The 15,431-nt window shown below is 42.9% G+C and overlaps 1 protein-coding gene across 1 annotated transcript in view; it reads right to left on the bottom strand.

Moving 5' to 3' along the window:
* LOC144511818 (acidic amino acid decarboxylase GADL1-like) overlaps positions 1–15,431 on the bottom strand; it is a 95,710-nt gene that overhangs the window by 68,857 nt on the left and 11,422 nt on the right. Inside the window, exons 2-3 of the mRNA XM_078242172.1 lie at positions 5,935–6,101; positions 3,317–3,443 (exon numbers count right to left, since the gene is read on the bottom strand). Of these exons, the coding sequence (XP_078098298.1) occupies positions 3,317–3,443; positions 5,935–6,101 (294 nt within the window). The remainder of the gene's footprint in view (positions 1–3,316; positions 3,444–5,934; positions 6,102–15,431) is intronic.

Raw genomic sequence — 15,431 nt, 5'->3', positions numbered from 1 at the left:
AGACCTCCCATGGGCCTGGTAGAATACAAGCTCCCCTATTAGGTGAGATGAGGTTTGCCCAATGGGGAATGACTTGCTGGCGGTTTAAATCCAGCTGGCTTCACTCAGGCAGACCTGTACACTGCAGCTGCTGAACGGCACTTTGAACATGTTGTAAACAAAGGGTGGTGGTGACCAAAGACTGACCTTGGTAAGATTATTACACCAACCTCATCAACTCTGACCACCAGTGCTCACTTGTTAGAAGCATTTAGCGCTCAGATAAGTTATATTTTTCAGCTGTGCTTGGTAAACTGATTGTTCGCCCCTTGCCAGTGAAAGAGGGCAGCGGCAATGAGGGTGGCATTTTAAAGTAGTTAGCAAAAGAAGCAAAAAAGTGATGTGAGGAGGAACTTCTACGCAGTGAGAAGTTCACATTTGGAATGCAGTGCCTGAGAGTGTGGCAGGGGCAGGTTCAATTGATGCATTCTAAAGACTTAACTGAAAAGGAAGGAATCATGAGAAGGGTTGCAGGGAGAAGGTTGGTGAATGGTACTAGTTCATTCGAAGAGCTGATGCAGACACAATGGGCCAAATGGCCTCATTCTGTGCTGTAACAATTCTGTGATAAGTACAGATTTCTATCCGCTTGGTTGCTGTATTAAAATGTTTGATCTTTACTACTGTGTGCTTATGTGAATCTCAACTAACTCTTGTTGCATACAAGTAGTTCCCCATGCCCCCTAATCTCTCCAGCTCCAACAATTTCCAGATTCCCTTCTGAAATAAAGCAGCCGTAATTCCCTGTTGTGGTTTGATGCATTACATGCTCATCATTGGATCATGTCCTTGGAACAGTTCAGAACACATTGACTCTGAATTAACAAATTAACAGGGCAGCACTGTGGCACAGTGGTTACCACTGCTGCCTCACAGCACCAGGTACCCAGGTTCAATTCCAGCTTGGGTCAACGTCTGTGTGGAGTTTGCACTTTCTCCCCGTGTCTGCGTGTGTTTCTTCCAGGTGCTCGACAGCGACAGCACAGAGTCGCTGAGCAGAAACTAATAGCCAAGTTCCGCACACATGAGGACGGCCTAAACCAGGATCTTGGGTTTGTGTCACACTATCAGTAACCCCCACAGCTTGCTTCCTGGATTTGCAGAATCTCACTGGCTGTCCTGTCTGGAGACAATACACATCTCTTTAACCTGTGCTTAATGCTCCCTCCACCCACATTGTCTGTATCTTTAAGATCTGGTTGGCTGTAGAGATTCGCATTCTAATCAGTATTCTGTAACTTGATTTTGTGTCTCTGTGCCCTGTTTGAGAGCAGATTTCCACTCCATCTGACAAAGGAGCAGCGCTCCGAAAGCTAATGGCATTTGCTACCAAATAAACCTGTTGGACTTTAACCTGGTGTTGTTAAAACTCTCACTGGGATTCTATGATAACAGGCAATTACACTTGATGCAACCTCTGTACGTTTGGGAGCCATCAAAAATCTGATGACATTTGGTCACAGGGATTATTAATACACCGAGGGGCTCATTACTCATTCAGAATTTTCACACTTTTCTTTCAACTGTTTTCTCCTAAATCCCAAAATGAACAAAGCTTTTTTACGCCGACTAAGTGTTTCATTAGCAGCTGTAGAAAGGTTGAAGGATCATTATTGCATCTGCAGCTTGATTGGCAATTAGTTTTTCATTCCCAGCATTCTCAGAAAGCACTTCCTTATTATCAGGGATTAGCTGCATTAATTATGGAAAAGTGCCAGTGCCCAGACACAACGGATGAGATTCTCCCAAAAAAAGTTGAAGTGTTGAATTCGCGTAAAAACTGGAGTAACTCCCATTGTTTTTTTCAGTGGGCTTTTCAAAACGAATCTCCCACACTTTGTGCATCACAGAGTGCCCTAGCGAGATTTATGATGAAAATCCGGGAGCGGGATCTATTCCTGCTGGAGAGGCCGACAGCATAGTGCTGAGTGGGCCACTGCATTTGCGCCGATCTGTCAGACCTGGCCAGCCCCGATCGCTGTCCTCCCTCCCTTGGCCTACGACCCCAAATGCAGAATGGCAGCGGGACACCCCACCCCCACTGATTGTCCCCAGGATCCCCGTGCCCCCATAAGGCCCCGTCCCCTAGGCACTACCTGCCACCCAATGGGCAGTGCCAAGGTGCCTCCTGGGCATTGCCACTTTGCCCCTTGGGCAGTGCCAGGGGGCCAGGTTGGCACCTCCCCTTACCTCCTGCAGGGCCTCCATGGCCCCCCTTCACTCCAGAGGATCGGGCTTTCAGCTAACATCCCTTCCCCCCACCCCGCCGCCAGGGAGCTGGACTGAAACACTCCTGGCAGGGTGGGGGGAGAGACGCTAGCCGGCCTGGAGACTTCAGTCCGGGGCCTGCTAATGATATGCTAATGGAGATTTAAATAATTTATTCACCTCCGCGCTGATTTCTGGTGCGGAGCTGACGATGCCGGAAATCTGGCGGCTGGAGAGGCACGGAGGCCATGGCGCCTAGCGGGAAGCCAGCTACATGGCACCTGCTGATGTCTCCTGGCCTGCTGCGTTGCTCTAACAATGCAGTGGGTTGGGAGAATCACACCCAACCACTTTTTAATCCCCGGCTGATTTGTTCCTTCCCTACACTGATACCAATGTAATCAGTTAGCTCAGCACCAACTAGGGACTAAACCCGTCTGTAAATGACCATGAAGTGCATTTAATAATAGAATCCCATCAGTAAAAAGGGGCAATGTTCCCAATGATTTTAGCTTTTCATTGGCTTTAAAGTGAAAACTATTTTCTCCAGAATTCTTGAAGCCCCCTCGAATTGTCTGCAATGAAGAGTGGACGTTATGCTAACCTATGGCTATCAACTCTAGTCGGACATATTCCTTTAGGTGGCCTCTTGCCTCTATCCCCTGCCCCCATATAGCCTGCCATTGGTAACCCACACATGTTAATATTTATGGTGCACCACTTTCTCAACCAATTGGAAAGCGAACATACTCTTCATTCGCTGAAAAGATGATTCATGGCCGTCAGTCAAACAGATTTTCCCGAATATCTAATATTTTTATACGGTAACTTGGTCAAATGCTGCCTTGATGTCAAGGGTGGCCAATCATACCTCATGTCACAGCAGTGTCCGCGAGACAAGTCTTAAATCCTAGGAGGCAATCCTCGAGGATGGGTAAGCGTAGTCACTGTTTGTGGCTGACTTTCACTTAGATAGCACAAACTACCTCATTCCTTGCACATTAAGAAAGGGCACTATCCTCAATGTGGGGCTTGAGATATGAAGTGCCCCCATAGGGAGTTATCCTACCTGTTTTCACACTGTACTTTATAACATCGCGACAACGTTGTAGCAGCTGGTGATGAGATTCTCCTGTGTTCCTCAATTCCAGGTCAAGAAGTTTCACGAGCTCCTCAGGAGGCTGCCATTCACAGACCTGGAAGGTCGAGACAGAGTTAGGGACAACGTAGCAATGGGAAATCAGACTGAGAGATTGAATTTTGGCAAAAGTGTAAACCAAAATCCAGTAACTTACTTCATCAATGCTCATTTTCTTTTCCAAAAAGCATTTTGAGTTAGAATGCCGTTTTAAAGTCACACTCTCCTCAATGTTAATTAATACCTAAATTATTATTTATAATTTAACAGAAAACTTAAGGCACTTTGGCAAACAGAAAAATAGATTAGAAGGGATGAGGGTGGCTTGGTAGCAGGGGGACTAGCAGGATAAATGCGTGGGCTTATGGGGATAGGGCAAGGGTGGGATTGTTGTCAGTGCAAGCTCGATGGGCTGAATGGTCTTCTTCTGCACAGTAAGGATTCTAAGATTCTATGTTCCTCGCAATATCAGCTGAAAAGCAGGGAGATGCAAACCTGGGGTGCTGCAATGCCAAAGCTGGTACACGCGTGTAACTACAATGTAGCAACTTTGCATAAATAGGGGCTGGATTTGACGGTGAGACAGTGGTCCCAACAATGGGCCAGAAAGCTGAGGGCAATCCCACCTTGAACGTTTCGGGGAGCCCCTGACATGTTTTCTGCCCATCTTGCAGCTAGTGACCTGTTGTCAGAGAGGTCCCTTTAAGGACAAGAACGCACACCTCAGAGCTGCTGGCCAAGTGGAGGGCAGACAGTTCAGCAAATGCTGCTGCAGTGCCACCTGGGGAGGATGGCCACTGCTGGGACTGCACCCACACAGGATTCTCGCCAATGAACACCAGACTCACAGTAAGATCATTGGGATCAGGGATATCTGGGACCATTTTACCAGCAGCATGTGAGCCTTCCACCACGTGGGGAGATTGCTTGGTGAATGTTGGTGGCCTCAACCTCTTGGCAGGCTTTTAGGGGTGGAGCTGGTGCTGACAAGGAGGCAGGAGTGATTGATGAGGGAGGGGGGGTTGGGGGCAAAATGTTGCTAATATGAGGGGTCAGGAACACCCCCGCCACCCCCAAAAGTCAACCAGATGGTCTAAACCATCAGAGTTCACCAGGCAATCTCCCCATGTGGTGGAGGGTTCATATGTTGCTGATAAAATGCCAGCGGTAGCAGGAAGGTGACCAGCACTCAACCACCCCCACCCCCCACACCCCCCAATGCCACGTTTCCCCCCTCAATTTCTCAGCTTCCCCCACCTTCCAGCCCACTCCTGTAGGTCCCATAAAATTCAGCCTGTTGTTTCCACTATAAATGTGGACATAGAAGTTCATCATGAAAAGATTGACAGGAATTGCATACGGCATATGGCCTTTAATATAGTGTATAGATTTTGACTGCTGTGTAACTTTGTCTAATGCAGAATAATGCACAGTATGAAGTGTTTACTCCATATATTTACATAAAAACCATTTCCTCTTCATGTCGTTTCCAATTCTTGAGACAACCATTTTATCTTTTGTTACCTCTTCCAATGAAGGTGGGGGAAGGTAATGTCTATTGTCTCTGTTTGTTGGTCTGTTTGTCTGGATCTCAAAAAGTAATATACGGGTTTTAATGAAACTTGGCACACAGATAGGGTTATGACCAAAGAAAATTCTGATTAGTTATTGATGAAGATGTTGATCCAGATCCTGGATTTTTTAAATGGATCCGTTAGTGCTGGGAGATAGGAGAAATTAATTTTTTTTTAAGAATGTTGCAGGTTGTTTTATTTACAACCAAAAAAGAAAATGCTGGAAAATCTCAGCAGGTCTGGCAGCATCTGTAAGAAGAGAAAAGAGCTGACATTTCAAGTCCAGATAACCCTTTGTCAAAGGAGCTTTGACGTTCTACACTAAGCCATTCAATGTTAAGTTTAAGAACAGAAACCCAATGGATAACAAAACTATTTTAAGATCCATATAGTTTAGGGGAAGTGATCGCCAATGGTATTAATCACTCAACTATAAATCCAGAAACTCAGCTAATGCTCTGGGGACCAAGTTCAAATCCCGCCACAGCAGATGGAGGAATTTGAGTTCAATAAAATAATACCTGGAATTAAAGAATCTTCTGATGACCATGAAACCATTGTCGATTGTTGGAAAACCCCATCTGGTTCACTAATGTCCTTTAGGGAAGGAAATCTGCTGCCCTTACCTGATCTGGCCTACACGTGATTCCAGAGCCATGGCAATGTGATTGACTCTCAACTGCCCTCTAAAATGGCCTAGCAAGACACTCAGTTCAAGGGCAACTCGGGAGGGGCAATAAATGCTTACCCAGCCAGTGACACCCATGTCCCATGTATGAATTTTTTTTAAATGGGAGATTTGCAAGTAGGTATCATTTTCCAGGAACAAATATGCCATCAATGTTAAATGACATTCTTCATAGAAGGCCATGTAAAGTTGGCATTCAGTTACAAAAGCCTTGCATTTGCCAATGCATTTTAAGAATATGCTGCTACCATTACACTGCATGGCTGATTATTGCCTTAAGCTTGTACCTTCTCATTGACATCAGTCGCTCTCTTTATGGCATCTTCCATGATGATCGGGAATGCCTCCTCAACAAACTTCTCTCCTGCTTTTGCATCCAGCAGAGGCCCATTCAAGACCACCCCATCCACCAGGATTGCACCCTTTTTAGGACAGTGATCGTTGATCAATTCATCTACATTGAAAAATAACAAGACAGTTTTAGTGTCCCAGCAAGCGGTATATTGCAATACAATTGGATCATGAAAGTGACTACATATACTTTGGATATCATTTAATTCTAAAACTCAAAACTGGTATCAATGGACTCCACTGTGCTCTGTAATTCATTCTGTACTATCTAACAATGAATAATTGGCTATTACAATTAATATTTACCATGAGAATTATTCTGTAGAATACATGCCAAAGAAATCACTTTTTGACAAGAGGAAAATGTTGTTCTCACACGATTTTATGGGAAGCAGTAAAATCTGGAGCACTTTTCCCCAATAGATGACCAGAGGACACTTGGAAACTGGTATGATTGTAATTTTATATTCTCCTCCCCAGCCAATTTCTGACCAACTTTTTCCCTCCAGATCCAAACATGTTGTGTAGAGAAAATCGACAGACAATCGAATGCAAGTCTTTGCCACTATTAGGATGAACTAACCACTGATGGTGTGAGGGACAGAATAAGATGATCGCTTCCCTTACCATTCTGTATGGAAGCATTTGGTCTCCATTCAGAAATTGCAAGATATGCTGGATAATGAACACACAACGTAGATATAAAATTGTACTGTTCCAATTTGCTAAAGGTCAGATGGGTAGAGGTGTCACAGCTGCCATTGGGAGTTCCATTTTATGCAAGAATTTAGTGAAGTACAAATTAAGGCCAGAATTTTACCGTCTTGACCACCAAGGGAATCGGAGCGGGCGTGGGATGGACAATAGAAAGATTTGTTGACCTTGGGTGGGATTTTACGGTTTCAGGACAAGCAAGGCCATACAATTCCGCCCTAAGTGCATTTCTGAGGTCAAAACCTACATTGCTTCTGAGCTGAGAATCTGGTCCAAAATATGTTTTACCTGATGAATTTTATGAACAATGGAAGGAAATTGTTTTAAACATAAACAAAACTAGCAAGGAATTAGGATTAGTTTTGGATGCACCACTAAAGAGCTAACGCAAAACACAGTGGATGAAATTTTAATACAACAGAACTATTCACAGTGGAAGGTTAGTACTGGGTCAGGACTCCATCTGTCATTAAAACTTCACCATGGCTCTTTAAATCAAGCACAACTTTAGCATCCTGCTTCCCGGTTTCCTAACCAAGCATAGAGGGTGGATGTGATGACAACCTGCATCTATCAAAGGAAGGATTTCTAGTTAAAGGATGGCTTCTGGTTGGGGAACTGTTCAATGGCACAACATGCTCACTGTACAGTTAAAATTCCACAGCATGTTGTAGAACCCCGACTTCCAGGTTTCCTCTTACTAACACCTCTCACAGACCCCCACCCCACCAGCAGGGTCAGGTAATTTAACAGCCAGTCTAACGAGTCTGGAGTCTAATTAGTTCCCATCCAGATTTTTCGCAACATTTGTCACACCGCGACAACTGAGTAAAGGTAGAAAATATGGCGGGAATTCTCCGGCCGTTCACACCAGCGGGATTCTCTGGTCCCGCTGCAGTGAATGGAGATTTGGCTGAGCACCAAAGTCTCCATCATCACTGGCAGCAACAGTGGGGTGTGAACGGCCAGAGAACTCCAGTCGATATGTCACTGGGAGATTATCTAATAAATCTAACATTACTTCAAAGGGAGATAACAAAGCTGAGTTATAAAAGCAAAATACTGCGGATGCTGGAAATCTGAAATAAAAACAGAAAATGTTGGATAAACTCAGCAAGTCTGGCAACATCTGCGGAGAGAGAGAAACAGAGTTAACATTTTGAGTCTGTATAGCTTCTTCACAGCTGAGTTATGTTTGTTATCAAATATAACATAGCCCACACCTTTTGAAATAAAATTTTATGTTGCATCCCTCTAAACAAGGGAGAATGGAGTTCAAATGAAGAAGAGCTGGAAGATCTGTTAGTGATTGTACAAACACAGTGCCTCACATATCTACAACAATGCATGGACACCATTTTCACATGTACCTGTGACACAAATCATCACCTGTGCAATGATGTCCTAAAAACACATTTGATATTCCACTTGGATGCCGTGGTAAATCATTGTGAATTCAAACTGTACTAATTGTTGCCCTTTGCATGAGGTTACTTGTTCCAAAAGGATTATTAGCATGGCTTTGTGTACAGGAAGAGGAGACGCTCCAGTTCCAACACAGCTTTTTAAAGAATTCATTCCAGGGATGCTACGCCAGCATTTATTTCCTAACCCTAATTACCCTTGAGGAGGTGGTGGTGAGCTACCTTCAGGAACTGCTGCATTTATGTGTTGTACATACACCCACAGTGCTGTTAGGGAGGGAGTTTCAGGATTTTTACCCAGCAATAATGAAGGAATGGCGATAAAGTTCCAAGTTGGGATGATGAGTGGCTTGGAAGGTATCTTCCCAATGGTGGTGTTCTCATGCGTCTGCTGCCCTCATCTTTCTAGATGGTGGTGGTCATGGGTTTGGAAGGTGCTGCCTAAGGAGTCTTGGTGAGTTCCTGCAGCACATTGTCTAAATGGTGCTCACTGTTGCTATTGTTCGTCAGTGGCGGAGGAAGCGAATGTTTGTGGAAGGGGTGCCAATTAAGCAGGTTACTTTGTCCTGGATGGTGTTGAGCTTCTTGAGTGTTATTGTAGCTGCACTCATCCAGGAAATAAATGCTGGCGTAGCATCCCTGGAATGAATTCTTTAAAAAGCTGTGTTGGAACTGGAGCGTCTCCTCTTCCTGTACACAAAGCCATGTTAATAATCCTTTTGGAACAAGTAACCTCATGCAAAGGGCAACAATTAGTACAGTTTGAATTCACAATGATTTACCACGGCATCCAAGTGGAATATCAAATGTGTTTTTAGGACATCATTGCACAGGTGATGATTTGTGTCACAGGTACATGTGAAAATGGTGTCCATGCATTGTTGTAGATATGTGAGGCACTGTGTTTGTACAATCACTAACAGATCTTCCAGCTCTTCTTCATTTGAACTCCATTCTCCCTTGTTTAGAGGGATACAACATAAAATTTTATTTCAAAAGGTGTGGGCTATATTATATTTGATAACAAACATAACTCAGCTGTGAAGAAGCTATACAGACTCAAAATGTTAACTCTGTTTCTCTCTCTCCGCAGATGTTGCCAGACTTGCTGAGTTTATCCAACATTTTCTGTTTTTATTTCAGATTTCCAGCATCCAGACTTTGACTTGTAAACAGCCTTTGGGGAGTCAGGATGCGCATTACTTGCTGCAGGATTCCTAGCCTCTGACTTGCTGTTGTAGCCACAGTATTTATATGGCTAGTCCAGTTCAGTTTCTGGTCAATGGAAACCCCCAAGATGTTGATAATTGGGGATTCAGAGATGGTAAAGCCATTGAATTTCAAGGGGTACTGGTTAGATTCTGTCTGGTTGGAGATGGTCATTGCCTGGCACTAGTGTGGAGTGAATGCTACTTGCCACTTGTCAGCCCAAACCTGGATATTGTCCAGGTCTTGCTGCATTTGGACAGGACTACTTCAGTTTCTGAGGAGTCGCAAATGATGCTTAACATTGTACAATCATCAGCGATCATCCCTACTTCTGATCTTATGATGAAGGGAAGGTCAATGAAGAAGTAGCTGTAGATAGTTGGAAGCAGAACATTATAGAAGACAATGGGTGGGATTTTCCAACCACACTCACCCCAAGGCTGGAAATTCCTGCCTGAGGTCAACAGACCTTTGCATGGTCTGCCGAACTTTCTGTCCTGCCTGCTACGATTCCCATGGCGGGCGGGATGTGAAAATTCTGCCCAATATATTTGTCTTGTATATGCGCAAAATGTCTCAGAGTGGGTTTACCTGCAACAAGGAAGATGGGCAGCAATTGCATGAGGAAAGGTGAAAGACAGACATGACAAACAGACAGCAACAAGATAAATTAAATGGTCAAAGTTGCAGAGAAGGTAGATAAATAGGAGGTTTCAAAGAAAGAAGAGAAGAAATGAAGAGAAATAAAAAATAGTAAGGATGTCAGAACAAGGAAAAGTTATACATTTCTGCCCATGTGGAAATTGCTGAGACTTTCAACAGCAGTTAGCATATAGACAAAGAACTTGAACATAGGTTGAGCAGTGAAATAAGGCAGGTAATGGACGGACTAATAGAATTCTCTCACTGAAACAAGTTACTTTTGTTTTAAGCACACAGTACGTGGAATGCAGATACAATTAGGCATTTAACAGAATTAAGAATGCTGCATCCGTGTTAATACCATCAAATGAACAAGGTCATAAACTGAACACTAAAGTAAATTAAGCACATTTAGGGAAATGACTTGAATTAAGTGCACTTCCAGATCTTTCAACCTTCAATTCAGATTCAGTCTGCTGGCTTTGATTCCTAACAATTAAGATTTATTTTGTGAAATGAGTTTTACAGCAAACAGCCTGATTCAGTTAACCAAAGAAGATTTGTAATTTTTGTTTCTAGCCTTGATACTCAAGAGATGAAATTTATCCTAAACAAAGATTGGCAACACTTAGATTTAAAAATCTGAGAAATATCATAAGATATAAAGGTAATGTTCAGTTTAGCAATTACCAGTTATGCGAGATGATTAATTTCAGCCTTACTCTTGGTGATGACTTTAAGAATTTCCAGTTTTTTAAACTTCATTTTCGCAGCCAGAATTTTCCATAACCAAAAGTCTTATAGCAAAAATCGAAAATGAAGGACCCCTATTAGAATGGTTGGAAGATGATGATCTAAGTGGTGAAAGTGGGTGAAATATGTATGCTGAAGAGATGTGCTTACTGTAATTTTCTCCCCTTATCTCTCCTCTCCTAAAGATGGTAAGCTTGGCTACACAAGTGCTGGCATCTTTTCAGGATCATTCCCAACAGAACATAATTCATATGGTGAAAAATTACATGATTCGATGGAGTGAGGAGGCAAGAGCATTGGGACACTTCAGCTGAGCCCCATACTCTCTAATTAGCTACTGCACAAAATTGATCCTCCTTTGAACCAGGTTCATGGATGAATATAATACAATCTAACAAATATAATCTAACATGTAAATCTGATCATTAAAACAATAGTTAGACCTCTTCACAGAACTACAATACCGAATGAAGTTATTCTACCCATTGTGCCTGTGCCAACTCTTCAAAGTTCAATTAGTCCCACTCCTTTGCTCTTTTGCCATCACCCTGAAAGTCTTTCCTCTTCAAGTATCTATCCGATTCCCTTTTGAAAGTTGCTATTCAGTCTTCTTCCATTACCCCTTTGAGCTGTACCGTCCAGAGTACATCAACTTGCTGTGTTAAAGACCTTTCTTCATTTTCCCTCTTACCTGCAGCGCTGAAACAATCCTCAAATTATGTCTAAATACGTTTAGTTATACCAGTGCCAATCAAAACTGTTGAGTGAACAAAGATTCTAAATTACTGTTCTTAGTCCAATAATGTGCTAATATCACTATCACTGTAACTGAACACAAAGCACTGAACAATCCAATGAAATAGTTAGTTCCAGCACATTTCAGATTAGAATACAAAGCTGAGAACATAAGAATATAAGAACATAAGAACTAGGAGCAGGAATAGGCCATTTGGCCCTTTGAGCCTGCACGCACCATTCAATAAGATCATGGCTGATCTTTTTGTGGACTCAACTCCACTTACCCGCCCGTTCACCATAACCCTTAATTCCTTTACTGTTCAAAAATTTATCTATCCTTGTCTTAAAAACATTCAATGAGGTAGCCTTAACTGCTTCACTGGGCAGGGAATTCCACAAGTTCACAACCTTTTGGGTGAAGAAGTTCCTCCTCAACTCAGTCCTAAATCTGCTCTCCCTTATTTTGAGGCCATGCCCCCTAGTTCCACCTTCCAGTGGAAACAACCTCCCTGCTTCTATCTTATCTATTCCCTTCATAATCTTATATGTTTCTATAAGATCTCCCCTCATTCTTCTGAATTCCAATGAGTATAGTCCCAGTCTACACAGTCTCTCCTCATAAGCCAACCCTCTCAACCCTGGAATCAACCTAGTGAATCTCCTCTGCACCCCCTCCAGTACCAATATATCCTTTCTCAAGTAAGGAGACCAAAACTGTCCACAGTACCCCAGGTGTGGCCTTACCAGCACCATATACAGCTGCAACCTAACCTCGCTGTTTTTAAACTCCATCCCTCTAGCAATGAGACCTGCAGTGCAGTGCGTTAGGCCAACAAAGCTTCTCAATGTCTCAGAAAAATGAATCCAACAAGCTGCAAATCATTGTACTGTTATGACTATCAAATAATCTAGAATTGTACTCAAATGCTAAATATGTCAAATATCACTGTCACAATAAATAGGAATATTTTCAAAGAATGTTGGAAAAGCTGGTTACATCAAAATAAAATGGGAGTAAAATTCTACTTCAACAGGGCACTAGCAGATCAGCTATCCATTCTACATTCCAGCTGATTTACCTATCCAGTGACTTCAATGGTGTACAATGGGTGGCTTAATCCTCTCCCACTCACTGAAATTGAATTTCACCCACAGAAAAGGTGAATCATGTCACCCCTGGGAAATACTGATGATGGAATCAAGATGACCATAGTTTAGAATGATCTGGCATTCTGAAATTCAGCGATAGAGTCTGCACTGTCATAATCTCAATAAACTGAGGGAACAGGTCAAAACAAATTCATTGAAAAGGTAGTTTTCAGCTAAGGTCTAGTAGAGGACAAGTGGAGCACCTTTAAAGACAAAGTGCTGAGCGTGCAGGATAAATTAAATACTGAGAATCAGCAAGCATATACTAACCAAGCATAACGGTTAATAGATTAACAAATTAATCAACAGTGAAATCTACAAACCTTCAGGGAGAAGAGGGAAAAAGTTCACTGAGATAAATGCCTTAATGTGCAAAAATATGTCCAGAAGGACATAGAGAGACCTGGTGAAAAATACAAGGCTGCAGCTCCAAAGCTTAACAGAAAAATATTCTTTCAGTACAACAGGGATAACAGTGCAGTCAGAGATGACATCCACAAAAGATGAAAACAGTGCTAAATTAGAGAAGATAGTAGATTTCTTCCTCCCTTTATTCACAATGAAAGGTATGAGCAACAGAAATAGACTTTTTATATGATTGAGAAGTCTTCTCACACTAAAAAATTGTCTGCGTGGGTTTCCTCCGGGTGCTCCGGTTTCCTCCCACAGTCCAAAGATGTGCGGGTTAGGTTGATTGGCCATGCTAAAATTGCCCTTAGTGTCCTGAGATGCGTAGGTAAGAGGGATTAGTGGGTAAATATGTGGGGATATGGGGGTAGGGCCTGGGTGGGATTGTGATCGGTGCAGACTCGATGGGCCGAATGGCCTCTTTCTGTACTGTGGGGATTCTATGATTCTATGATTCTATGAATGATTCTATGAAAAAAGAGTTGCAAACAAATAATTCCCCAAAAAGAGAAGGCATTTATCCCAGAGCACTAACATGGAGAAAGGAGATTTACAAAGCATTCACACACAAGAGCCATTGGAGAGGTTGTGGTACATTGGGAATAGAACACATTTGTAATGTTATTTTTCAAAATAGGTGATACACTGGAAGCAATGGGTGTTTCACAAAATGTTTCCTCTTTTTTATAATTCTGCATAAAATTTAATGATTAACAGCATTTCAACATCTTGCCCATTATTACCTATCCTGACTGCCCTTTCACTTCTTTCATAATGAATGTTAATACCTCCTCGTGCTCATTGAATAGACGAGCAATAGTTGAATGTGTGACTGAAGCTTTGCTCAATGATGAGTAAGGAGGTGTTGTGTGTTGGTTGGTGGGAGCAAATTGCAGGGGGCTTGATTTGTTATGTAGCACACAACGTGAACCTTTGCCATAATGGGACACCTGGGCAGCAATGTAAGTGTCCGGTCTAGTGACGGATGCCCCATCTTCATCCTCCTGCTCTATGCTTTCCTATATCGAACATGAATGATGAGCCCTCTTTGTCCTCCTCACCCAGTAATTCTCCTGCGTACCTCTCTTCTGTGCATGTGCTGATCCCACCACGGCACATCATTGATGCCACACATTTCTTCTGAAGTGCTGTCAAACACATCCAAGTTAACTCTCATCCTGATCATGTCAATTCGAAATCCTCTAAAGCTGAACAAAACCGTGTGCACATAATCACACAGTGCCAGGTCTGAGCCAAAGGGAAATGCAGCAGCAGCTGCAGTAAGGTTTTTATTCAGATAGGCCACTGACAAGTTTAAATGCCCATCAAAACTGCTGCTCCAATTTGCCTGTTTCCCAGGCTTAAGTGAAATTTGGAGCCTCCTAATTATGCTAATTGTACCAACACACATTCCAATTAGGAAATCTCCAACCTCCAAATGCATGCCGTTAAGCCCGAAAATGGGCACACTGGAGCTGGTTTGCACTCCTGCTGTAAAAGTCAATCTTTTAACATCACGCAAGCCTCCTCTCCCCATCCACCCGCCACCCCACCACTTGCCTCCAGCAGTTCTCAACCTGTCCATTCTTGGGAGTGAAGGTTCTCCCTTCACTCAGAAATTCAATGCAAATTACTATAGAATATTTTGCTGCCTGCATCCTTACTTGTGCTGTGTCCTGCTCATCAGCCCTGTGTTCGCTAACCTACATTGGTTCCCAGTCAAGCTTTGATTTTAAAATCTCATCCATCTTTTCGAATCCCTCCTTATCTCTCCAATATCTTACAGCCCTCCAGGATATCTGTACTCATCCAATTCTGGCCTCTTGGGCATGCCCAATTTTAATTGGTCCACCATAGGCAATACAGCTTCAACTGCCTAGGACCAAAGCATTGGAATTTCCTCCCTAAATCATTCCGATTCTCTATCCTTCTTTCTTCCTTTAAGACACTACTTAATGCATTGACCAAGCTTATACTATGAGTCCTAATGTAGCCTCATAAGGCTCAGGGTCTAATTTTGCTTATAACAGCCCTGTGAAGTGGTTTGGAATGCTTTATTAGATTAGTTTAAAGTTTATTAATTAATGTCACAAGTAGGCTTACATTAACAGTGCAATGAAGTTACTGTGAAAATCCCCTAGTTGCCACACTCCAGCACCTGTTCGGGTACACTGAGGGAGAATTTAGCTTAGCCAATTCACCTAACCAGCACATCTTTCGGACTGTGGGAGGAAACCTGGAGCACCTGGAGGAAACCCAGGCAGACACAGGGAGAACGTGCAAACTCCGCACAGACAGTGACCCCAACCGGGAATCGAACCCGGGTCCCTGACTATGTGAGGCAGCAGTGCTAACCACTGTGCCACCATGCGGCCCATTAAAGGCATTATATGAAT

The sequence above is a fragment of the Mustelus asterias genome, chromosome 2 (genome assembly GCF_964213995.1).
Source record: "Mustelus asterias chromosome 2, sMusAst1.hap1.1, whole genome shotgun sequence".
Classification (NCBI taxonomy): Eukaryota; Metazoa; Chordata; class Chondrichthyes; order Carcharhiniformes; family Triakidae; genus Mustelus; species Mustelus asterias.
Note: the sequence above shows the minus strand (reverse complement) of the source record. Positions and strands in the feature narration are given on the sequence as shown.